At 35.1% G+C, this 25,836-nt stretch overlaps 1 protein-coding gene across 1 annotated transcript; it reads right to left on the minus strand.

Moving 5' to 3' along the window:
• Positions 1-1,413: 1,413 nt before the first annotated feature.
• Positions 1,414-18,569, minus strand: LOC114318456 (uncharacterized). The gene is made up of 21 exons (XM_082900799.1): positions 18,205-18,569; positions 18,043-18,104; positions 17,892-17,956; positions 17,417-17,460; positions 17,152-17,194; positions 16,569-16,629; positions 16,417-16,484; positions 15,490-15,541; positions 12,794-12,858; positions 12,623-12,689; positions 12,413-12,473; positions 12,278-12,336; positions 12,113-12,193; positions 11,858-11,969; positions 9,321-9,409; positions 9,032-9,088; positions 3,063-3,186; positions 2,616-2,782; positions 2,419-2,491; positions 2,200-2,329; positions 1,414-2,108 (listed from the first exon to the last, which is right to left on the minus strand). Exons 1-21 carry the CDS (start codon positions 18,479-18,481, stop codon positions 1,967-1,969), a joined length of 1,899 nt encoding a protein of 632 aa, XP_082756925.1. The 5' UTR covers positions 18,482-18,569; the 3' UTR covers positions 1,414-1,966.
• Between the last annotated feature and the right edge of the window lie 7,267 nt (positions 18,570-25,836).

The raw sequence follows: 25,836 nt of genomic DNA on the forward strand, positions 1-25,836 counted from the left end.
AATTTTTTTCCATTTCTCTCCAATTAAGTTATCCAAACAAGTAAAAAAAATACATATCCCTTCATTTCTTTTTTTATCTTTCGTCTCCAAATCACTCAATCCAAACATATCGTTAGATCAAAAGTTTTGCTTCCCAAGCAAGGCAGGCAGACCACTTGTGTAGCCATCCCCGCAAATGCAATCTTGTATCTCCATCCCAAACGAGGAAAAGACAAACCCTAGAACAGAACAGAGCAGAGGCCATGGCATCGTCGTCTCCATCCTTTCCTCATCAACTTCACGAGAGATCCGTGTCCGTTCGAGGACTCTCAATATGTTATTCCTTCATCTTGAATCTTCTGGTTCTGGTGGCAGGAGAGGCTTTGGTGATTACATACATACTCATTGAACAAGTCCAAGAAGATCTCTGATTTCAGTTGCTGTGCTGCGGTGGGCTTTGCCACTTATAGTATGGGCGGTCGTAATTCCTCTTGTGGATTTTCACGTGAGGCTCGTTGTTTGGATACTAAGAAACCATCCTCCTGGCAGAAAAGCCATTCACAGATGCTTAATGGTAGATCATATATCTTCAATCAGTTTCCCTCAATAGGAAGATATATGTGGTAGATGGCGTTTACCATGGGCCGAAGTTTTTGATCCCAAATCAGGTCATTGGGATTCCCTTCCTTCACCTTGACCAAACCCTAAAATGTACGGTTTCTTTTGTGGCTCTACATGACCTTAATAAGGTTCTAGTAGCATCATGTGAAAAAGATGACTTTTTTCACACTTAGGACGCCACAACTAAATGCTGGGAACCATTGGATCATAAGATGAATGATCTCCCCTTTAATGTGAAATCGCAGTTACTGGTTTCGATAAATGGTCCTACTCCGGGTTAATATATGGATTGCGAGGATGGTTCCATTAATGAGTATGCTCCAGTATTGCTTCACGTTGCTGGGGATAAGTTCTGCTTGGTTTGCTTAGAGCCTCTCCGTGTCAAATGGAGTCTAGTCCTGCTGCACAGTATCAAATTTCATGTTTCTAAACCTGTTTTCCGACGTGGCAGGGTATTCTTCGATGCTGTTGTCGGGTCTTATCAAGCCTGTTTTATTAAAATTCCGATAATGATTGATGATGTATCGCTGACCTAAGTGCACATCTTTGATCAATATTAGTTTAGCCAATTTATAGTATTTTTAAATTGGGATCATATTTATTTCAAAAATTTTGATTGCTTAGAGAGATATCTAAGCTAAGAATAAGGCAGGCAGGCAGGCAGGCCTCTTTGTTGTTGGGTGAGAATTGGGAAAAGCCTTTAGAACATGTGGTTTACGGGTCTAGACAGCCGTCAATGGGTTTTACATACGCGCTAAATTCAGTTAATATTCTGCAGAGTTTCTTCAATAATAATAATTTAACTAAGAGATCTTAACAATTACCACAGTTGAGCCTCATCTATTCAATGATATGTTTCTGAAAAGCAAAACATGAAAGTTCATCTCTAAAATCAAAAGACACAACAGATCAAGTGAGACAAATTGAAACTCAGGCTTCAAGTACAACAACTAAGATGCTATCAATTAACCAAACAGCTGCCATCTTGGAATTGGATCTTTTACATCTAATTGGAATCAATCCATAATCTGTATAAGCATTTCAGCATGTCTGCTTCTTCTCACAATGCATTAGTACTTCCAGTTGGGTTGGAACGGGTTTGACGACTGTCAACTAATCAGCATTCATAGTCTCATCTGCGAATGGGCTGATTCCACTTTGGTTCACTCTAGCCATCAGAATTCCACCTTGTACCCTACTTCTGGTAATTTCAGTCCCTGGTGAGTAGGCTAAGTTCCAAAGATCCGGCCACATCATGGATGATGATTAAGAAAACTCTCCTACCCAGTTTCAGTTTTTGGTGAGTAGGCTAAGTTACAAGATCCATCGTTGCCGCAAATGAGAAATGAGCAAATTCATAAAAATATTATCTTTTACCCAGTATCCTAGCGAGATCTCTCACCATTTGAAATCCTGACAAATGAAGCAACACAAGTGGAAAGAAGAAGGTAATCATCCCAATAGTACCAGCCAAAGAAATGGCAAGAAGCTCTTGAATTTTATGGAATCTGCAAATAGACAAAACGTTTAACAAATTAAATAATACGAGGATCTCTAAAGAAAGTACTAGAACTTACTAAAAAGAAAAAGAAAAACAACCTTATGGTGAAGACGGAAGACAACACATTGCAAATCATCTTGCAGGCGACAGTCGTAGTGAAGCCAGATAAAATGCAACAGAGAAGCAGAAGCAAGAGTGGACAAAGTAATGCAGCATAATCAATTACGCCTGTAAACATTTCCAGAAGTTACTTAAAAAACAAATCACTAGTGGCAAATTCGCTTTACATAGACAAGCATTTATCAATTATATTTTACCTGATAGTTTCTTCTGAAGGAGATGGAACAAAATTAATACCGACAAAGCAGTTGTGAAAGATGTTGAAATTGCCTTGGTTAATGCATAAACATTGTCAAGATAAAGAAACCAAAAAAAACAACTCGTGGACATAACAAATTTCTCTCTGCATTTTCTTCCTCTCCAGTTATAAGAAGAAAATAAAATTGAAGCATACCAGTCCCTGAGCTCCAAAATAGAACTTGGAGATGAAAAGCCAGTCCAGGGTGGCATTTAAAGCAGTAGCACCCACACTGACAAGAAAAGGTCGTTTTCCATCTCCAAGGGCATAAAACACCACAACAAGCAACTCTCTGACAATGTAGAACGGTGAGCCAAGAGCATCTGTGAGGGAATGGAAGAACTTGCAAATTAAGCTGCAGAAAATTTCCTAGGTGGTTTTGCTTGTTACAACTCAAGATCAACAGTTAGACTAGAAGTTCACATTCTCTAGGTTACTTGATAAGTTAACCAGGGTACTAAATGACGAAAATAACATAGTCCAGCAGTGACCAGCTCAATTGTGCAGAATTGGTACTATGATGTAATTCAATAGAAGCTAACCAGCAAGAATGGAACAATAGTAATGTTAGATTTTCCATTAAACAACTAATCAGGTACTTACAAAGAATAAACAAAGAAGAAACTAGGGTGCTTGCTGCAGAATCAAATGCATAGCGCTCAAATAAGACACAGATAATTGGCTCTGCCAGCACACACATTATTGTCAAAATAGGCAAGATTACCACCTGCCAAGATAAAGAAATACCAAATCTGTTAAAAAACAATCTGTCACGCTATCCTCCAATCAATGGCAAGGATGGGTTGATGTCTGTAGATAGAACAGGATAAATTCAGACTCCATTGCTTGGGGCAGGCACACCCTAATACTTCGCTATGAAATCATCAAGAATACATTTTCCTCTAACAAAATAAGACTACAAGTTGGTGACATTAAGGACAAAACTTCCACAAGAGGCAACTCAAAACAACCAAATGTCCATTGATCAGTATGCTCATACTTCAAACCTCCATATGCAAATAACAAGGCCCATATATGTCCCTATTAAGTTCAGTGTATAACTTAAACTTAGAAAATATGAGGAAGAAGAACTCCGAAAATATGAGGAAGAAGGAATATATTTCTGTTATATTCAAAATTTCTTATTTTACAAGACCAAATGACACTCCTTATATAGGAGATATTACAAACATCATTATAACTCATTATAAGCCACTTACATATTATATATTACCACTATCTACCACTATCATATTATATACATGCCACTATCTACCACCAACACCACTATCATATTCTATACATGCCACTATCTACCACCAACACCACTATCATATTCTATACATGCCACTATCTACCACCAACACCACTATCATATTATATACATGCCACTATCTTATTATATGCATTAACACAAATTTTCAGCACTCCCCCTCAAGCTGGTTTGAAGATATCTTCCATAGCCAGCTTGCTAGTCAGCTTATCAAATTGCTTCTTGTGTAGTCCCTTCGTTAGCACATCAGCTAATTGTTCACCTGTTGGAAGGTAGGTCATACAGATTATGCCAGCATTGATTTTCTCCTTGATGAAATGTTTATCCACTTCTATATGTTTTGTGCGATCATGTAGAACTGGATTATGAGCTATAGATATAGCTGCTTTGTTGTCACAATAGACCTTCATAGGTGTCGGGTGAGAAAGCTTTAATTCTTCAAGAATTCTTTTAATCCACATTACTTCACAGATTCCATGGGCAACAGCTCTGAACTCTGCTTCTGCACTACTTCTAGCTACCACATTCTGTTTTTTACTCCGCCATGTAACTAGGTTCCCACCTACAAAGGAGCAGTATCCGGATGTTGATCTCCTGTCTGTAACACTTCCTGCCCAGTCTGCATCTGTGTATACTTCAACTTGAAGATGTCCATGTTTCTTGAACAGTAAGCCTCTCCCTGGAGTTCCTTTCAAATATCTTAAGATCTTATAAACGGCCTCAAAGTGCTCTGCCCCTGGTGAGTGCATGAACTGACTTACCATGCTGACTGCAAAGGCAATATCAGGCCGCGTATGAGACAAGTAAATCAATTTCCCGACAAGTCGCTGATATTGTTCCCTCTCTTTGACTTCTTCAGCCTTAGCAGCTTGTAACTTCAAGTTAGGCTCGATCGGAGTCTCCACCATCTTACAACCAAGCATACCTGTTTCTCCAAGGAGATCAAGAACATATTTTCTCTGATAAACGAATATACCTTCCTTGGATCTTGCAAATTCCATTCCGAGAAAATACTTGAGGGCTCCCAGATCCTTAATGTGAAATTCTTTTGCGAGTTTCTCTTTGAGGGCTGCTAACTCTGCTTCATCATTACCAGTTAAAATGATGTCATCAACATAAACAATCAAAATTGCAATTTTACTGTTTTTTGAATGTTTATAAAATATTGTGTGATCTGCTTGACTCTGCGAGAAGCCACAACTGATAACTGCCTTCCCAAAGCGTTCAAACCACGCTCTTGGTGATTGTTTGAGTCCGTATAATGACTTGTTCAATCTGCATACTCTGTCGCTCCCAAGTCTCTGCTCAAATCCCGGCGGTAGGCTCATGAACACCTCCTCTTCAAGATCACCATTGAGAAATGCATTTTTAATGTCAAGTTGATATAGAGGCCAATCTGAATTTACTGCAAGAGATAACAGTACTCTGATGGAATTTATTTTAGCAACAGGAGCAAACGTCTCCTGATAGTCGATCCCATAAGTTTGAGTGAAGCCTTTAGCCACCAGTCTCGCCTTGTATCTCTCAACGCTTCCATCTGCGTTACATTTTATCGTAAACACCCATTTACACCCAACTGTTTTCTTGTCTTTGGGTAGATTAATTATCTCCATAGTACCACTTCTCCTTAAAGCATTCATCTCCTCCATGACTGCTAATTTCCAATTCGGATCATCCAATGCTTCCTGTATATTCCTTGGAACAAACAAGTGTGAAATCCTAGATGTGAAAGCTCTATGGTTTTTAGACAGTCTTTGATAGGAGAGGTAATTTGCAATAGGATGTTTAATGCAATTTCGGACACCTTTCCTAATTGCTATAGGAACATCAAGGTCGGAAATAGAAGGAATAGGATTACCTAAAATTTCGATGCCAGAACTCGGGTGGACATTCGGGTCATTAGGATGGACATTCGGGTCATTATTCCTCAGATGAAATCACTTCCTAGTATAAACCTGAAGCTCAGGATTTAGATCATTTTGTAGTACTTCTCCCCCTAAACAAGAATCTTCTTGACTAGGCACCATAGAACTTGGTTCTCCTAAGTGATCATTATCAAACAGATGTGGTTTTTGAGTAGGATAAATGACATTGGGGAGCGGGATAGAAATATCCCAAAAACGGTCTTCTACTCCACTTGTCTCCCCCTGAAAAGAAGTGTTGGGGAAATAGGATTTTGTTTCCACAAATGACACATCCATACTCACATGAAATTTCTTGGTTTGAGGATCGAAACACTTATACCCCTTTTTGTTTGAGGAATAACCCAAAAAAACACATTTTATAGCACGGGGGTCAAGTTTTGAACGAAATTGACTAGGAACATGAACATAGGCAGTACATCCAAAAACTTTGGCGGGTAAATCAAAAAACAACCTCGTGTCAGGAAAAAAAGTTTTGAGACAATCGAAAGGTGTTTTGTATGTTAACACCTTTGTAGGCATCCTGTTTATCAAATAAGAGGCTGTTAAAATTGCTTCACCCCATAAATATTTAGGAACATGCATGTAAAACATTATAGCACGTGCTACTTCAAGTAAATGTTTATTTTTTCGTTCTGCAATGCCATTTTGTTGAGGGGTATCCCGACATGTAAATTGATGAAAAATCCCCTTTTTTTCCAAAAACTCACCCAACTGCTCATTGAAATATTCTGTTCCATTATCAGAATGTAAAATACACAATTTTGGTTTGAAATTGGTTTTCAATCATATTGTAAAAATTCGTGAATAAATTTTTCATGTCAGATTTTTTATTCATCAAATAAATCCAACATAAGCGGGTATGGTCATCAATAAATGTAACAAACCATCTTTTACCAGAAAGAGTAGTGATTTTAGAAGGCCCCAAACATCACTATGAATCAAATAAAAAGGTTTGGAAGCCTGGTAAGGTTTTAGCAAATAAGTAGAGCAATGAAATTTTGCAAAAATGCAACTTTCACAATGAAAAGAAGAACAATCAATCCCTTTAAATAATTCTGGAAATAAATGTTTCAGATAAAGAAAACTAGGATGTCCTAGCCTATAGTGCCATAGCATTATTTTTTCTCGAACAGAGATTGAACTAGTACTATTAAAGCTCTGAGCTTTTTTATTACTAACAGGTACTTCATCAAAGTAGTAAAGACCTTCAAGCATCCTAGCACGCCCAATCATCATCCCCGAGTTCTGGTCCTGAAATTCACAATGGGATTCAAAAAATGTAACACGACAATTAGAATCCTTAGATAGTTTACTGACAGACAAAAGGTTACAGGCTAAGTTGGGGACGTGAAGAACAGTATTGAGATTAATTTTCTCAGTTAGTTTAATAAATCCTTTTCCTGCAATAGGTGAAAAACTACCATCGGCTATTCTGATTTTGTCATGACCAGAACAAGGGAAATAGGTACTAAATAAATGGGAAAAACTAGTCATGTGATCGGAGGCACCGGAATCTATGATCCACGGAGAGAAGTTTAGGCAAGAGAAGGCTTTAGGATTTCTACCTGTTTGTGCCAACAAAACACTAGGAGTACCGGATGAGGAGTTGGATTTTATCAGCTTTAAGAGTTGATCAATCTGCTCTTTGTTGAAGGGACCTGAATCGGCTTCATTAGCGGTAGGAAAGCCACGATTCTTCTCTCCTTGTTTGCTGCTTTTCCAGTTGACAGGTTTGCCATGGATCTTCCAACACGTTTCGCGTGTATGGCGAGGCTTGTTGCAAAAATCACACCAGACCCGTGGCTTATCATCAAACCTGCGCTGGTAATTTGCAGCCTTGTTGGCCGCAGCATCGCTAATTAAAGCAGAAATTTCAATTGATTCACCAGTACCTTTTTTCTTAAGCATGACGCTCCTTCGGCTCTCTTCCCTTCTGACTTCGGCAAATACTTCGCCAATGGATGGGAGAGGAGGTCTGCCAATAATTCTTCCTCGCACTTCATCGAACTCAATGTTGAGGCCGGCAAGAAACTTGTAAATACGGCTGTCTTCCACAGTTTTCTTGTGGTGGTTGCAGTCGTCAACCGATTTCCATTCGTATGTGTTGAAGATGTCAAGATCCTGCCACAACCTTTTCAACGAATTGAAATATTTGGTGACGGAATCATCTCCTTGACGAATCTCTCCCAACTTCAAAGTTAATTCGAAAACTTGAGATTGATTTCCTAGGTCAGAATACATCTGACTAACATTATCCCACAATTCTTGTGCAGTAGGATAGCACATGTAATTAGAGCTTATATCCTCCTCCATGGAATTAACCAACCATGTCATAACCATGGAGTTTTCAGCGTCCCAACTGTCGAACAGCGGATCATTAACAGCAGGAGCCTTCTTGTCACCAGTGATGTAACCGATCTTTCCTTGCCCACGGATATACATCCGGACAGATTGTGACCAGCGGAGAAAATTATCACCATTTAGGCGGATGGTGGTGATTTGGACAGAGTGAGAGTTGGACGTTTTCACCGGAATGGCAGCGGCAGGGGTTGAAGTGGTTTCGGACGTGACTTCCGACATGGCTATGACGGTTTTAGGGCTGCTGTGTTTTTTGTAGCTCTGATACCAACTTAGAAAATATGAGGAAGAAGAACTCCGAAAATATGAGGAAGAAGGAATATATTTCTGTTATATTCAAAACTTCTTATTTTACAAGACCAAATGACACTCCTTATATAGGAGATATTACAAACATCATTATAACCCATTATATGCCACTTACATATTATATATTACCACTATCTACCACTATCATATTATATACATGCCACTATCTACCACCAACACCACTATCATATTCTATACATGCCACTATCTACCACCAACACCACTATCATATTCTATACATGTCACTATCTACCACCAACACCACTATCATATTATATACATGCCACTATCTTATTATATGCATTAACACAAATTTTCAGCACTTAAACATCATACTTACTTCTGACCCATGTTTAAATCAATTACCATGTCCATCCAGGCTAATACTGGCTGAAGTTGTTTATAAGGCATAAGTTAAGTATTCATGAAGAAATCCATTAGACAGTTAAAATTGAATGCCTTCAATAATCCCTTTTTTTTAAGAGATATTTAGAAAAAAATTCTTTCTTTTAAAACTTCTAGAACTATAAAATACTTCTTTTTCCATTTTTCAATTTTTTTTCGAGTTTCATAAATTGGGTTCAAAAAAGGAATATTGTTTTCAGGGAGAACAAAAGGAAGTTTAGCTTCTTTTGTAAATAGAAATTATTGCAAGCAAGTGCCATCCTAAAATGCACAATGATCCACCACACAGTACAAGAACCTACCATGCAAAGTAGAAATGCTCGTCTTAGATTCTCTACCATGCTTTTCCAGGATGAAGTCTACCAACATCAGAAAGAGAAAAATCACCATAAAAATTTAGGATTGTAGTTATGTAATAGCAAAAACGTTGAAGTATACAGAATAAAAAAAAGTGTGTGTGTGTGTGTGTGTGTGTGTGTGTGTGTGTGTGTGTGTGTGTGTGTGTGTGTGAGAGAGAGAGAGAGAGAGAGAGAGAGAGAGCAAATAGAGACTACCCAGAGGCTACAGGAGCACCCAGGCAGGCTAAAATACCTTTGCCACCTTCGAGAAAGTAGGTAAAAGAGGCAGTATAATTATGCTGGAAAGTAGGCCCAAAGGCGCCATGACCAGAAGATATGCATCTGAGAATGTAGCTATGTTAATCATCCAAGGCACATTGTGGAGATCAAACTCCAATATCTTTCAAGGAAAATTTCATAAAACTTAGCAATGATAAGAGATGCTGTGAGTTCTAATGCAGATTATTGTATTCATTACACAAACATTTATCGAATACAGTTCATACAAGTTAATGCTCTCACATGTTTTCAATTACCCTTTTCAACTTCAATTTTTTTTTTCTTTTCTCAGTACTTTGTATTAAGGTACCTTACTTTCCTCCCTCTGTCACTCTCCAGCTGGATTAAAAGTGGAACCAGCAATCAGATTTTCAAAATCCAATATGAACAACCATATCTGAAGTAACAAACCTTTTATTTCCCAACACATCTGTAACTGAGCTAATTTTAAAACAATGAATTCTGACAGAGCACAAAGATCATGTTAAACAATAGACTTCCAATCATTTCATGTATGAACCCTTTTCTTCCCTGTCAATAACATTATGGTGGTCGAGTTTTTAGAATTTATTTTTTGTAAAAATTTAAAAATTAGATTGGTGAAAATAATAAACTACTAATTTTTTCATTAAGTTTTCTGTTTTTCAGGATGAAAATTATTTTTAAAAATTCAAAAATATGTTTGTGTGTGTTTATTTTTGTCAAACTAATTTATAATTTTTTTTTAAAAAAATGACAAAATAAGTTCAAAAACTCAAGCAAACGGAGTCTTCAAACAGAAAATAGAACAGTGTCTGTCCTGAAGCGCCTTCCCTGTGTGCAAACCTCCCACATATAGAGAAGATAATAAGAGGCTATGTCTATATTTGGTTTGGTTTTCAGAAACTTGTTTCAATTTTTTTAAAACTAAAACTTAATTTGGTGAAAGAAATAAAAAAATCAAAAACACTTATCATTTTTATATAATTTTATGCTTGGGAGGCCATAAATAATTTTTTAAATATATTTTTGATATTTATTTTTATTAAATTACTTTCTATTTTTTCAAAAAAATTTCTGAATTTTTTTTTCCTGAAAATAAAGAAAGAAAACAAACATGGCCGTATTTATAGATAGATTAGGTGAAATGTTTACCAAGTGTCACGCCCCGATAATTTCTGTGACACGAGGAGCAGCATTTGAAGTGGCCAAATGTGCTGGAAGGATCCGGAAGGAGCCAGAACGGGCTAGAGTATGCTGGAAGGCTCTAGAACGTGGTGGAAGGGTCTAGAGTGGCCTGGAAGATTCCAGAAAGTGGAAGAACCTTGAAGTGTCCAGAGAAGCCTGGATGTGTCTGGAACATCCTAGAATATCCTGGAGAAGCCTACCATGTACTACACTAGTCTGAGAGAGTTCTAGAATGTAGTAGATAGGGTAGTTGTCCTAGATAGTTCTATGGAGAGTTCTAGATGAGAGTTTGTAGCCCTTGGATCAAAATGATCCTAGCCGTCCATTAGGGAGGAGGATGGCTATATAAGGGTGAGGGGTCTCATTTGTTAGGCAACCATCCAAAGAGTGGAGATCCAAGAGAGCACTTGTAAGTGTGAGTGTGAGAGCCTTGTAAAGCTTTGTACCCAACTATACTTGTAAAGTTATCTTGTATAGTGAAGGCATTCTTCCACCTAAATCTTGTGAGTCTTAGTGTGGTTGAGTGGGTAAGGCTGACTTAGGTGCAACCACGAGGGTTGGAGACATCTAAGGCCGCACGGAAGGCTTGCGAAGTTTAAGTCCGTGACACAAGGCATATGCGGGTATAAAAGTCATTTGACATTTTAACTAAATAGATTTGACTTGTGTTGATTTCAAGGAACAAGGGGGGTGACAGTGTGATTTCAAACAAATAGAGGGGGTGTTGTAATTTACCCTAAAGATTGCTATGAAGGGTAGTCATACACATGGATCATACTATCACTTTTTTGGGGAGATATCTCAAGTATATCCACTGTGACATCATACCATACTAAATATTTGATTCAGAAAGAACACACAGCAACAATGAAGAACAAGTTCCATCTCAGCACATTGGACAATCGAGGTTCCAATCGGTGTACATAATATCGATGCAAAATCTGAACCATACACTCAGATAACAATGCACAATGTAATATAAGTTTCAATGTATGAAGTTCATTAGAACAGAATGATGATGTGCTCCATCTATTCTGTGCACCTGTCTGTGTTACCATTATCCCAAAAAAATAATTCATATGCACTACATATCCTTTCAGCTTTGCATCAAATTATATGAGAATTACTAAGGAATAGTTGTCAAATTGTATACGAATCGTGTATTATATCTTGCTCTTTTTTCTGTTCAATTCAGAAAATGTCACATTGAAAAAACAAAAATTACAACATTGCACCAAAATCAAGAGTAGCGGACAAAATAGAAGTATGTCTAAAGCTAATTTACAAACTAAAGTCCAAAATGACACTTGCACCGGGAAAAAGTAGCTAGCAACAATTACTTACATGAGAGACCAGCAGTAGCACCAGGAATAAGAGATGAAAAACAAAGATCAGTAAAAGAGGCAATGTGTGCAAAGGCCAGACTGATTGTTGCAGGCAGCAGCAGGGAGAAGAACTGAGCAAAAGAAAAGAAGATGATGTTGGAGACAATAATCAGAATCCAGAGTATGTTCAGTAATCACCTCTGGATTTAATAAGCAAGCTATCAATGCCACAACAATATAAATGCCTAATATCTAGAAGGTATTAGAAAGTAACCGCATGCACATCTTTGTCCTCTAAAATGCTCATCCATGATAATGGAATCATACTATAGTCTCTTCTCCAAAGCACTATGACCTGAGAGCACACATGACATGTCCATTCACAATACAGAACAAGAATAATGTAACACCATAACAGAAAGAAGATAATGAAAAGAACCTGGATAACCCACTGTAGAAAAACACCAAGCGAAGCTCCACAAGATACAAGAATTCCACCTAAATAAAGCAGCAAACATTAACATGAACATAGTTTGCAACTATATAAAGCATTTAAAATGAGTCTCTTACATACCAAATAACAGATCACCAGTCTGGAAAGCATTTAATTGCCTTGCAAAAGCATATGTAAAGCACTGTAATAATGATTAGATAGTAGTTACATTCACATCCTTGAGTATTAACACAACAAGCTTCTCTGTCTACTAAGATCATTTATTAGATTTAAAATAAGAATTTGGAAGGTAAAATAGTGAGTAGCCAAAAATGTTGGAGGATAACTCACACCAGCAATAATGAGCATGCTAGAGAGAACAGGGCTAATAGAGGGAACGACGTTATTTCCCTCTGCACTGAGAACAAGGATTAAACTTGGTTATTAGATTTTTGCACAAGAATTGCATAACCGCCAAAATTATTAACAAATCAAAATGCAATTACAGCATATAGTACTTGCCTCATATATCCAAAACCAAGACCAATAGGGCCAGCAAGAACTATGCAGGGAATCATTATTTTCAGCTGACAATGAAAAGAAAGCAAGCTAATCATAACGAAGTGTTGTGCGTTGGTTGGCTTATAATATGCAATTTCACAAAAATTATTATCATAAAAATTACAATTTAATTATGCAATTTCTTGGTTGGCTTATAATATAATTAACATCAAATTAAAATATGTTAAGAGGCATGTTGAATTAGCAACACAGATGGGCTACCACTGAAAATCCAGACATGACCAAAGGTATTGGTTGCTCGTAAGAAGTTAACATGTGCAAACTTATCCATTTCCTCACAGTTTGTGATCTTATTATTATTATTATTATTATTATTATTACTTTATTTTATTTTGTTTAAAGAAAGGTAAGAATATAATCGGTGATACCATATTATGCTCATCTGCCACACACAGTTTCACCAATAAATACAGAATTACAAGCTAAGCAGTGTAAGATTCGTCTTCCTTCAATCTCCTTCAACAAATGATTAAAGATTTATAAAATAATTATTTCAAAAATACCACCAAGTTTGTAGAAATAAACTGGATTCTTAAAAACGTGACAAAAATTCCAAGTTCCAAATAAGTTTTGGGAATATTTACAGGAGATTTTTTTCCTTCCTCCAGCAAATTTTAACACTAAAATTCCAAGTTTAAAAAGTGCCCATGGATGACCACACACCCGCATGTATGCGCTGTGAACTTAAAACTATAACTATGCAATCCACATTACATGAACATTCTTATATGAATTACATTTTCCAAGCAAAAGAAAAGGCCTTCATTGTTGATGGAGTTTGAAATGGGCAATCTTAATACATCCAGAAATGCAACATTTTATTCCAAACTCAATGCCATTGATGTGGAGGCTCCACTTCATTTACAAACCAATTTCAAAACTTGTTACGAGAGGCAGCAAAAAGAACATTGCACACTATGGCACATAAAGGATCAACTTGACAAAAAAATGAACCACCATGGAAGTAAATCAAATAAGAGGGTCAATTTCCAACCTTAAAAGAAGAAGAAAAAGAAGAAGAAGAAGAAGAAAAAGATAGCAAGAAAGAAAAATCAAATCAAAGATAACCTAAGAGTCTGCACCCAATTTATTAGAATGTATGCCCTACTTAAATTGTATAACTATCACAATTGTAAACTATGAAGCAATGGTACGAGTATGAATACTGATACTGGTATGATAAGGGTACGTCAATAAGGTAAAATTTTTAAAAAGTAGGATACGGGTACGGGTACGGGTATGGCTTTGTACATTTGTAAAAAATATTTGTTTTTAATTTCGAATAATACAAAAATTGATTAAATGGTTTAATTTGTTAAGATCCAACTTACAACTAACATTTAATGCCAAAAGTAAAGGTATAAACTAAAATTAATTGTCATTATATTAAATAACTTACAAACCACAGCTTAATTTCAAAATCATGCCAACCATAAAACTAAAAATAAAAAAGAAGTCTAGTGATAGGAATTTTATCTCTGCGGTAGAAGAAAATATTGTTTCGACGGAAGTACGATACGACTTGGGTATATATTAGGTACGTCTGGGTACACCAAAAATTAAGGAGGAAAATTTTGAAAACGTGTTTCGTGTACCCGGTACATATGCAGAAATACCATACGAAGTATCATTCGGTGATAAGTACCCGGTATGGGTACGGTACGGCTTGCTTCATAGCTTGTAAGATAAACAAACCATATTATTGCCTCTTTATATTCAAGGTTGTTAAAATCGGGATTCTACGTTGGATCGTTGGAGGTGTTTATAGGATCAGATCGTAAAATCGGATCGAGAATCGTAAGATCCTATCGAAAAAGACAAATTACATAATAATTTAATTTAAATAAATATTTCTTAAAAGTATACACAAAATGAGCCTATATTCTATTAAAAAGAAGTGAAGATATTGTGAAAAATATAATACTCCATGTAAAATATACATAGAAAGCTCGATGGTAAAAGTTTTGTATTTCATCCAAAAAGAAGGTGAAGAAAACGAATTCTATAACAAAATACTTTACAATCTACAATTATGTATAAAAAGTGAAGAAAAAATATTTAACAAAGTTGGATATGAAAATAGATTAAGAACTCAAAAGAGCAGCTTAACCGAATGATAAGGTTTGTCATTAGCATCCCTGGTGAAGCGGATTCGAGTCACAAAAATAATCTCTTCAAAAATTGGGATAAGGTTGCAATCATCTTACTCTCCTTAGACTCTGCTAAAGCTAAGTTTGCTTTTCCGACTAGTTAATTTCCTTAAATTATCGTAATATTTGAATGTTTGTTTCCTAATTTGTTTTTCTTAGTCTATTTGATTCAATACTACTTAATTTTTATTATTTAATTTGACCACATAAATTGATATTTAGACAACAAATATAAAATTTACAATAAAATATGTCATACAATACAAAACAAAGCTTGTAAATTGGATCGGATATGATCGGATTTGGATCGGGATTCCACAATCCTATAAGATCCCATTAGCAGGATCGAACAATCCTACCTATAAGGAATTTCTTCCACGATCCGGATCGATTGTACTCAAATGGATCGTAAGCTCGTAGGATCATAAGATCCGGATCGGGATTCTGATAACCATGTTTATATTTACTTAAATGATGCAGACATACCTGTGCACAAGCTATTTCTCTCGTTATTCGACCTTCTGCCAGGACCCACAAACTGTGAATTAAGAAAAAAGATCATATAAAGCAGTCAACAATGGAGTAGATCTTACATAAATTGCTAAGACTACAATGATGTACCATTAAACATGTTTCCATGTGCATCAAGCTTGGCCATACGATAGTATAAAGAACTATTTCATATGTGCAATACTACAGTTTATATGATAGTTAACAAAGCAAGTGTGAGTAAAAGAAGCAATAAGGAAGAGATAAAAAAGGAAGAGTGTGCTACAAGTTAATAGAAGCATCTTCTATCTCCCAAGTTATTTGTAGCAAGAACCGAGGAGCATTGAAAAGACAGAAGAAACATGCTACAAAAAAATTGCCTAAACAAAAACAATATCAAAAGCTTGTTAACATAATAAGCTAATATATCCTGGAGTCATTGTGATGTAAAAAAAGCTTTAAAGAACATAGTCTAAGGATGCTTAAAAGCAGATTTTTTGTGGGTTAGAGTAGGAAAAAAGCTAATAGGGTTAGAGAACTAAAAGGCAGAATAAAGTTTCTAGTGTTTGGAGAAAAAAAGCTGTGAGAATTGGCTTGATTTCCTGAAGGGTATGTTGCAGGATTTGCAAAAAACATATGCTATAAGTTCCTGTGCAACAAATGTTTTAGGTGTGGACTTAAAGGCCAACAGGTAAAAGAAAAGGTTGGGGATGATTTTGGGCATAATTACGTATGGTTCTGGAGATGAAATAGGGTTGTTTTGGGGATGTGAATAGTAATATTGTGAAGGAGAAGAATAATACGGTAATCTCACCTAAAATCCCTTGGGAAAATTAATTCAGAGTCACTCAACACTTGCAAGGTCATTAAATTCAAGCCTTTAGCAAACTAATTCATTTTTCTTCAATCTTCTAGAATTATTACCCGGGTGCATAAAGATGAATGATGAACTCGGCAGTTACAAGCACAAGAGCACCAATAAGACCTCCAACCTGCATAATATAATTATATTCCATCAATACTACAAGGGGCTCCACAAGATGCAGAAGTACTGATTATTATCAATAAAAATATACCAGAAACAGGACAAAATTTATATGTAGAAACAGCTTCTTCTGGCGCTCCTTCGAAAGCTTACTAGTCACACAGCAGATGCTCACAGATATCAGAATTAGACTCAAATGAATTGTTTTAATAACCCTTGTGAAAGAAAACAAACAAATTAAAAACTGAAATATATGAAAACTTGGAGGAAGAATTTCATTCTAATAGATCAGTGAAAGGTCCCAAATAGTGACACAGTCTAGTATGGACATAGAAGACTTGAAACATTCTCTTTGCACATGCATTAGTCCTATTTCTTCTAGCTCAGGTCTTGACAAATGTGAAACATAATATGAAAGAGGAACAAAAAAAACCATTTACGTATGACTTGCCTGTAATAGCCTGCAAAAATCACAAAGCTTTATATACAAGTGCCCAAATCATGATCCATGAAATTAAATAACTATATGACGTTGAGTCAGAAAGAATATATTAATGAGGTGTAAATGACATAATATCAGTAGTCATGCAGTTCATATCTCAAATTACAACAAGATCAGAATGTGACATACAAGTTAGGAGTGAAGTGCTTTTCGCACTAATAGGATGCACAACCTTAGAGTGGTGGCCATAGTAATATGGATGGGACCATTTACACCTGCATGAAATGTTTAACCTGTTACTTATAGGGGAAACAAATGCAAAAAGAAGAGACATAAAAGGAAAGCTCAATGAAGTAATATGGCAAACAAAACAATTGACAAGCATAATGTTTTTTTGTGTTCTACTTCAGAGGACGGATACTGTCCATAATATTATATAGAATGTAAGCACTATCCGAAATCAAAACAACTCATTAAACATTACAAGGAAAACTAACCACCCAGAAGTGATGCAGAAAAACCAGGTAGCACATAAGCATACCTGAAAATTTTACACAGAATTAACCATTATGAGAATATTTCTTTCTGTAAAAGGGAATAACTCCTCAACATAAGTTTTCTCACAAGAACTTCGATCGTTGTTCATTGAACATATGATGAATGTTACTAGAATAAAATCTGGTTTCATTCTCAACAGAAACAACACTGGAAACATCATCATCACAAGTACAGTTTACCAGGGACACAAATTTGCAGGAAGGTGGTTGAGTACCCAACAACATATGAATATTTAAACCCACCATGTCCAAGTGTCCTAAAGATTACGTGAAAATCTCAAGACATGATCAAATCTTTACGAGTGGTTTACAACAATGAAACAGAGAAATTTGGGGGCTGAAGATCTTAGCCTCTATTCAAATAAACACGTAATAAGTATTTACATGAAATATGATTAAAGAAAAGCGTGGTTACTTGAATGCAGTTGCCACTGGACCTATGCCGAAAACTGAAGCCACGATAATCTCCCTAATTAATCCCTGCAATGAAAAAGAATAACAATTACATCAAAAAATTAAGCAAGAACAATCAAAATGTTGAGGTGGTTTTAATCGTTAAAAATCACCAGAATCTTGCTTGTGATGGTAGCGAAACCAATCCACGTAGCATGTTGAATCAAGCCAACGTCTACAAAATTACCCAAATATTAAAGCATTCTAGGGATACAGACTCACATTTATTTGTATATGTATGTATATATCGAGAGTCTAGGGTTAGGAAATTGTACCAGAGGGCGTCGAATTGGTGTCATCGTCTTCGACCTTGGACTCGGATTGGAATGCGTGGCTTGAAGAAGTTTCCACCAAGTCGATTGGAAAATGTACAGGTTCTTTGAAACAAGGGACTGTTTGAATTCGACTGAATTGGTGAAGAATTCGAGCGTGAGAAGGATTTGATGATGATGATGATGAGAAGAGTGATGGGAGAGAAGTGAGTTCACATGGGTGAACTCGGTGGGAGAACCGATGAGTCGGTGAGTTTGGGAGATTGTGAAGCTCCAACATGATGCGAAGCTTGAGGGACTGGAACTCCGTCTCTCTGCAACTTCGTAGTACAGAGCTGTTGGCGCCAATATATAGGGTAATCGGCGGCAATACATATAAATTAGGATTAATTACAAATTGAGATATGAATCGGCCTATAATTTTTAAAATTACAAATACCCCTTTATCATAATTTTTTATTTAACGAAATAACATGGAAAAATAAAATTCAAAATTACTCTGTTACATAATACTATTAAAATTATCTGAATTATTAATTGAAATATATTTTAATATTATTAAAAATTATTTATTTAGTTGATGATTTATTAATAAGATAAAAGATAATTTGATGATTTATTAATAAGATAAAAGATAATTTATCTTAAAATGTATTTTTTTTGCCATTTTTAGTTTCTTAGATCTTAATTTTTTCATTTTGGTCCTTGAAGTTATCAATTTGATTCAATTTAGTCCTATTGCTGACGTCCGTTTACATTAACAACAAAAAAATATTTGGTCTCTAAAATATGTATTTTCTATCATTTTAGTGCCTTAGGCCTCGTTTGGCAAGAGGCTATTTTAGCCAATTAGCCAAAAAGTTACTAAGCCAAAAAGCCAACAACCCATACCAAAAAGTTAAAGATTCTCTTTTCTCTCTACTTTTTGCACATTTTTTCGTAATTAGCCAAAAAGTCATCCCAAACATACAAGTTTTTTTTACCTACCTTTTTAGCCAAATAGCCAAAAAGTTACTAAATTAGCCTGTTCCCAAACGAGGCCTTAAATTTTAAATTTTGGTCCTCAAAATTATCAATTTGAGCTACAACCAAATTGACTCAGATTGATAACTTTGAGGATCAAAATTGAAAACTTAAGGGACTAAAATAACAAAAAATGCATACTTTAGGGATCAAAATTGTCTTTTATCTATATTCAGTTACCAATGTAGACGAACGTTAAACCTATATTGTCAATTTGAGCTATGGCTAAATTGACTTAGATTGATAACTTTGATGATCAAAATTTAAAGCTTAAGGGACTAAAAATGATAGAAAATGCATACTTTAGGGACCAAAACTGTCTTTTATTTATATTCATGTTACCAATGTAGACGAATGTTAGACCCATGATCAAATTGACTCAAGTTTACAATTTCAATGACCAAAATGAAAAAATTAAAACTTAAGGAATTAAAATTTAAAAAAAATGCATATTTTAGAGATTAAAACTGTCTTTTTTCTTTATTAATAAAATGAGTCATTTTGTTATGAGATTGAAAACTTGAAAGGGTGAAATCTAATTTTTAGAATCACAAATGGCAATTTATATTTTAAATAAACCTCATAGGTGTATTTGTAATTTATCCTATAAATTATTAAGGTAAATTATTAGCACCTATCTAATTTTTTGGAACCTCAAATTCTCACCTTTTTTTAAAAAAAAAAAATTACAATTATACCCTAAATTAAAATTACATTAAATGACTACTTTTAATGGAACAGTCACCCACTAAATGAAAACAGTTAGAATGACACTCTACAATAATGTACACACATCTCCATCTCCATCTATACATATTCCTTACCAATCTAAACCATAATCATATAATTCTTCATCACCATCCCAAACTCATGTATTCATCTTCAATAAAAAAAAAACATTTGAAGCTACCTAATCAATTAATGTTTTGTTAAGTGGTTTCAAATGTGTTTAGTGTTCCAAATCAATTAATGTTGCAAACAATCATATTACAGACTCCAAATTTCTACATTTGTTGTCGTTTTCACTATTTGTTGATATTTATAGAATAATAGAGGACGGTGGCAATAACTCTGATAAGGTTAGCTTTACATTGGTAAGTTTATCTATCTTACATTTATGATTCTGAGTAATTGTCGGTTCGATACTGCTTTGTCGACTGTTAAAGTTCTTTTCAGTAATACAGTGCTGAATATAAACATTTAAATCAGTACTGGAATACCGAATGATTTCATCTTTGTAGAATTTTTTTCTCTGTTTTTTGTTTTTCTAAGGGTTTTTTTTCCCCCTCTAAACTCCCCTATGTTGAAGGTTTTACCTTGAAATAAATATATATATATATATGTGTGTGTGTGTGTGTGTGTGATGAGGAGTCAGAGGTTACCTAAGAGAAGAAGAAATAGACCGTTGAAGAGATTTCCAACGAGATTTTCGACCGAGATACTATTGTTCACAGTGATAAGGAAAAATAGACCATCGTTTATGAGAAAAAAGAAAAGAAAGGGACAATCAATTTGTCTCTCAGTCGTTTGTTATTCTTAATCGTCTCTCAATCATTCATTGTTTGCTAAGAGAAGAAGAAGAGAGGGTGTGCAAAATTAGATGGGTGTACACTTTGGTGAAATGATATTTGAATATGGGTAAGATTAATATTAAATTGAATGTTCAAATAAACTTTGTTAAAATTTAGGGTTTAAGGTAGGGGTTCAAAGAAATTGGGAAATCGAAAGAAATTAGGTAGGTGCTAATAGCAGCCCTCTAAATTGCACTTACCTTCTCTTAAGTTTGAAATATATATATATATATATATATATATATATATTTATCATTTTTAACATAATTACATTATTCTTTCTTAAAATTTTAATACACACAATATTTAAGTAATTTTTTATCAGTAATACACGAGACGAATAAATGAAAATTTGATTTTATCATTTTTTTTCTACTAAAGTGTATATATATATATATTTATCATTATTTATTTTGTTGCCTACCAACTATATGTATTAATTTTAATTATTTTAACTTTATTAAAAGGGATATGTCACGACCCAAACCCGCCCCTATGGGTTTAGTACCGTAACCGGCCAGTAATCTGAGATTACCGAAGGCCTGCTTAACAGAAGAACAGTAATACAGAGTATAGGGGCCTGGCGGAAGCCAATACAGTAAATAAACAATGTCCAATGAGCTGTGACAGTCTGTATGCCAAAACGACTTTCATATACATATACATGAACAGTACAGAACAGTATGTACATATTAACAATCATTCGATTCAGGGACCTAATCCCTATTAAACAGTACAGTAACAGTCTATACAGTTATACAAAACAGATACAGAGACAGACGGGGAAATTAAAACACCCCTAAGCCATAACTTGACAGGCTCGGAACCTTGCAGTGAGGCACAGTGGTTGGCTTGACAAAACTGGAGCTTACCCCGACGCTTCTAACCACGGTCTGGTGCCTGTACACTTACATATATATATGAACAGTGAGCTAAGGCCCAGTGAATAACACAATGCGTAAAGAGGTTAAATGAATGTCCTTACAGTAATGAAAACAGTTCATTAAATCAGTATTTTAGTCGTTCAGTCAGTACAGCCATATGTGGTACATCCATTAGCATAACAATACAGTAAACAGTAGGTCTTAAAAGACTGAACAGTAAATGATGGCCATCAATCAGTAACAGCAGTGGTTCCAACAAGGGAACCGACAGAGATCTCTGTAACAGTAACAGTAACAGTAAACAGTAGTTGCTAAGGATGCCACAATACAGTTCAGAATATAGGACATACATTCATTCAATCAACAATATCAGTTCAGAAAGCAGTACAGTTCAATTGTTCAGAAGATAATCATTTTGAACATATCTTTACACAGTTGTTACTCACAGAGTTATGGGCTACAGTAAAACTAGAGCGCGTCCCCAGTCGCCAACCCTACACAGTTACAGATTGAACACACACTACGCTACACAGTTGGAAAAAAATAATAACTTAATCCCTAATTTGTCTCGGTGTGGTTCTACATCTATATCCTCATTAAGATGCCTTAAACTAGGCCTAATAATACCTAGGATGAGATGAGGATGCAAAGATGCACTTTAAAAGCATTTTTAAAATTTTCAGAAAACAAGGGTCACGCTCGAGCGTAGGTTACTCCGCTCGAGCGGACATGCAGACAAAGGTTTCCACTCGAGCGTAGACTTACCCGCTCGAGCGTTCTGCAAAACAGTCAAAAGTGCTGGATAAGTGAAAATCACGTTTGATTGGGCGCTCAACACCCGCTCGAGCATGAGACACAATGTCCCGCTAGAGCGTCAATTATTCTGCTCGAGCGGACTTCAAAACAATGCAAAGTACTGAGGGCACGAATTTCACGCTCAAGCGCCAGTCACCCCGCTCAAGCGTTAGTCCAAATTCTGGAAATTCCAGATTTAAACCTCAAGTTCAAAACCAAGTTTTAAACCATAAATTTCGATCCTCTTGGGCCAATTTTCCAGAAAACATCCCAAAACTCATACTTTAACATGATTCAAAGCTCAATTTGTAAAATCAAAGCCCAATGGTGTTTCAAACAACTCAATTCAAACCAATTTTAATAAATATGAAGAACATGCAAACATGCATGAATTTAAACCATTTCAAAGCTTCAATTTCATGCTCTAATGAGCCAATTCTTCCAAGGACAAGATGAAAACATGGACTTAACATAACTATGAGCATGCATGTGACGATTCTCCATGGAATCAACTCAAAATTCAACAATTTAAACATGCATTCATGGAATGAGCTCTAATTCAACAATTTAAAGTTAATTCATGCCCTTACTCTCTAAACTTCCATAAACCATGCAACATATGACTTGATTACATGAACAAGAGGGTACAATCTCTACCTTAAGTCTTGAATCAAAGGCAAGGAGCTCAATTTTGCAAATCTCCTACAAGTTCTTCAAGTCACCAAGCTAAATGTGTTGAAATCACTCTATCCCTCTCACTCTTTCTCTCTAATCGGCTATGGCTCACAAAAGGGCTGAAGAAAAGATATGCAATGTATATGACCAAGTCTCACAAGTGCCTAGCAAGTGGCCCTTTAGGATGGCAAATTGGTAATTAAGTCTAAGTTGTGCAATTTATCAATAATTAACCTAATTTAATCATGCCAAATCACATTTTAACTAAATATGCCATAAAATCGCATTAATTCTAAGGATCACAAATCATCAATCAATTTCAGATTCGGCCGTCGATAAGGCCTTCAATTCGCAATTTAAACACAAAGGCATGAACAGATAATCATACAGTCAACAGATAGACATACAATTAAACAGATATACTTAATCAATTCAGTTACAGATTTTAGTCAGTCAATTCAGTACTTCAATCAATTCAGTTACCAATCATAATCGGTCACAGTTTAGCAGTAATCAGTGATTAATCAGAAAACAGTGACGAGGGTTGTTACAGGATGTCAATGTAATTATTTTAAATTTACAAGACTAAATTATATATTTTTTTTCATTTTTTTCAAATCTTAAAAAAAGTGAGTGTAATTTATCAAAATTATTATGTGTTTGTCAATATTAAAATAATTTGAATTCATATTCATTACATATTTACAGGTAATATAATACAAATTTTTACGTGAATATTTTTTTTTTTCACTTAAAAATGGCACCACCACTTTAGTGCATAATTTTCTCAATTCTTATTATTTTTGCATCAAATAAATTATTATTTTTTATGTCATTAATTATTTTACCAAAAAAAATATTAATATAATTTAAATTTAAGAAATTAACTATTACGATTATACCTCAACTTTTATAGAAATAAATTTCAATTATAAAAATAAAATAAAATTTTACTTTCTGATCACTTTAAAAAAAATTATAACATGACCATAATTAATTGGATTAAAAAAATAAAATTAAAATTGGCCATGAAAGGTCGGATGCTTGGTTTTATATATTATTATTTTGTTTATTTTATTTATTTATTTGTTGGATTGAGAGTTTGTCTATGTAATAAACCGACTCTCTTACATACTTTACGTCTTTAATTATATGTGTGGTTATATGCTTGATGATAAATTCAACATGGATTTGTCTTTAATTATGTGAATTATATGATTATGAAATTATATCTGTCAGTTATAAGAAAATTTGTTGAAATTACGACATTTGGATGGGAAATTGAAAGCCTTAAAGGCACGATAACCTGAAATTGACTTTACAGTTATGATCAACATGATTTTTAGGACATAATATGAATTTTTGTAAAAATCTAATTCGTAACGAATTAAATTAATTTAAATTGAGCTCAAATCTTAACTAGGCTTATTTGGACTCATAACTTAAAACTTGGTAGATATGGTGGATACATATATGAGCCTAGACACTAAAAAAATATCTTCTGGAGAAAGATAGAGAAGAAGATAAGGGAGAAAAGAGGAGAGAGCTCAACCTAAGTGGAAGATTGAAGAAACTTGAAGATTAATTTAAGGGTTGACTCAAGTTAATATCTTAAATCTTTCCACAATTGATGAGATTCAAGCCTTAAAAAGAAGTTATACATTGATGTAAGTTAGGGTTTTGACATAAAGATTTTGTTTGGGAAAATATCCATCAAAATAATCAAGATTCATTGTCTTTGTCTAATTTGGGAGTTGATCCTTGCATTTGAAGTTTATTTTGATTTAGTTTGAGAGGAACTACCTTCTAATCTTTAATTTTGCATGCTATGGCTCTTCTTATATGTACATATGTTTGTACCTATTTTGATTAACCATGAGAAGATAAAGAAGTGAATGAAATGTGGTAATTTGATTTGTAAATGTGCAATTGAGATGAGTTACGATTTACATGGGCTTGAGATTTATGTTTATTGTGATCATATATTATGTTTTTGAAATGTAATTACTTGGATTGGGGCCTTGAATTGCCTCTCAAAAGTTGAAATTGTTGAATTTTCAGACTACTCAAACAGAGCCCAGAGCTACATGTGTGGGGCCTGTGCGGGATGCACAGTCGCACATGCAAGGCTCACAGCTGCATGTGTGGAAAACAGGGGAGCCAGATTGAACATTTTGAAACAAAAGCACGTGCGGTGGGGGGCTTCCGCACGTGCGGCGAACATGGAAAATTTTTGTCAACTTCTTTGCCTTTGTTTGACCCTCTAAAATTATTACTGTGTACATTTGATCCTTCTGAAATGCTTACAATTGATTACGAATTAAACGAATCGAACATTGAATAAAGAGAAAAGGCAAAAGAAAAGTGATTTACCTACGAGTTGTGTACTATGTGTAGGTCATGTACAGTACGGAACCATCGTTCATCCACATCACAGTGAGTAATAGTAGTGTAACGACATGTTTTATTTATGTATTGTGATTACGATTCTTATATTTCTATTGGTGAATGGCGTATGTTGTATCAATTGCGTTTTTATTGGAATGACGGGAATGATTGAACAATGATATATGCAATGGACTCGAGGTCGTTCTGTTTGATTGTGAATAATGGGCCCAAGGTTGTTATAACATGGACTACTTATGACACATGGCTCTAAGGCCGAGGGAGATGGAGACATGTCGATG

Source organism: Camellia sinensis, chromosome 1 (assembly GCF_055761805.1).
Source record: "Camellia sinensis isolate YWXY chromosome 1, ASM5576180v1, whole genome shotgun sequence".
NCBI lineage: Eukaryota > Viridiplantae > Streptophyta > Magnoliopsida > Ericales > Theaceae > Camellia > Camellia sinensis.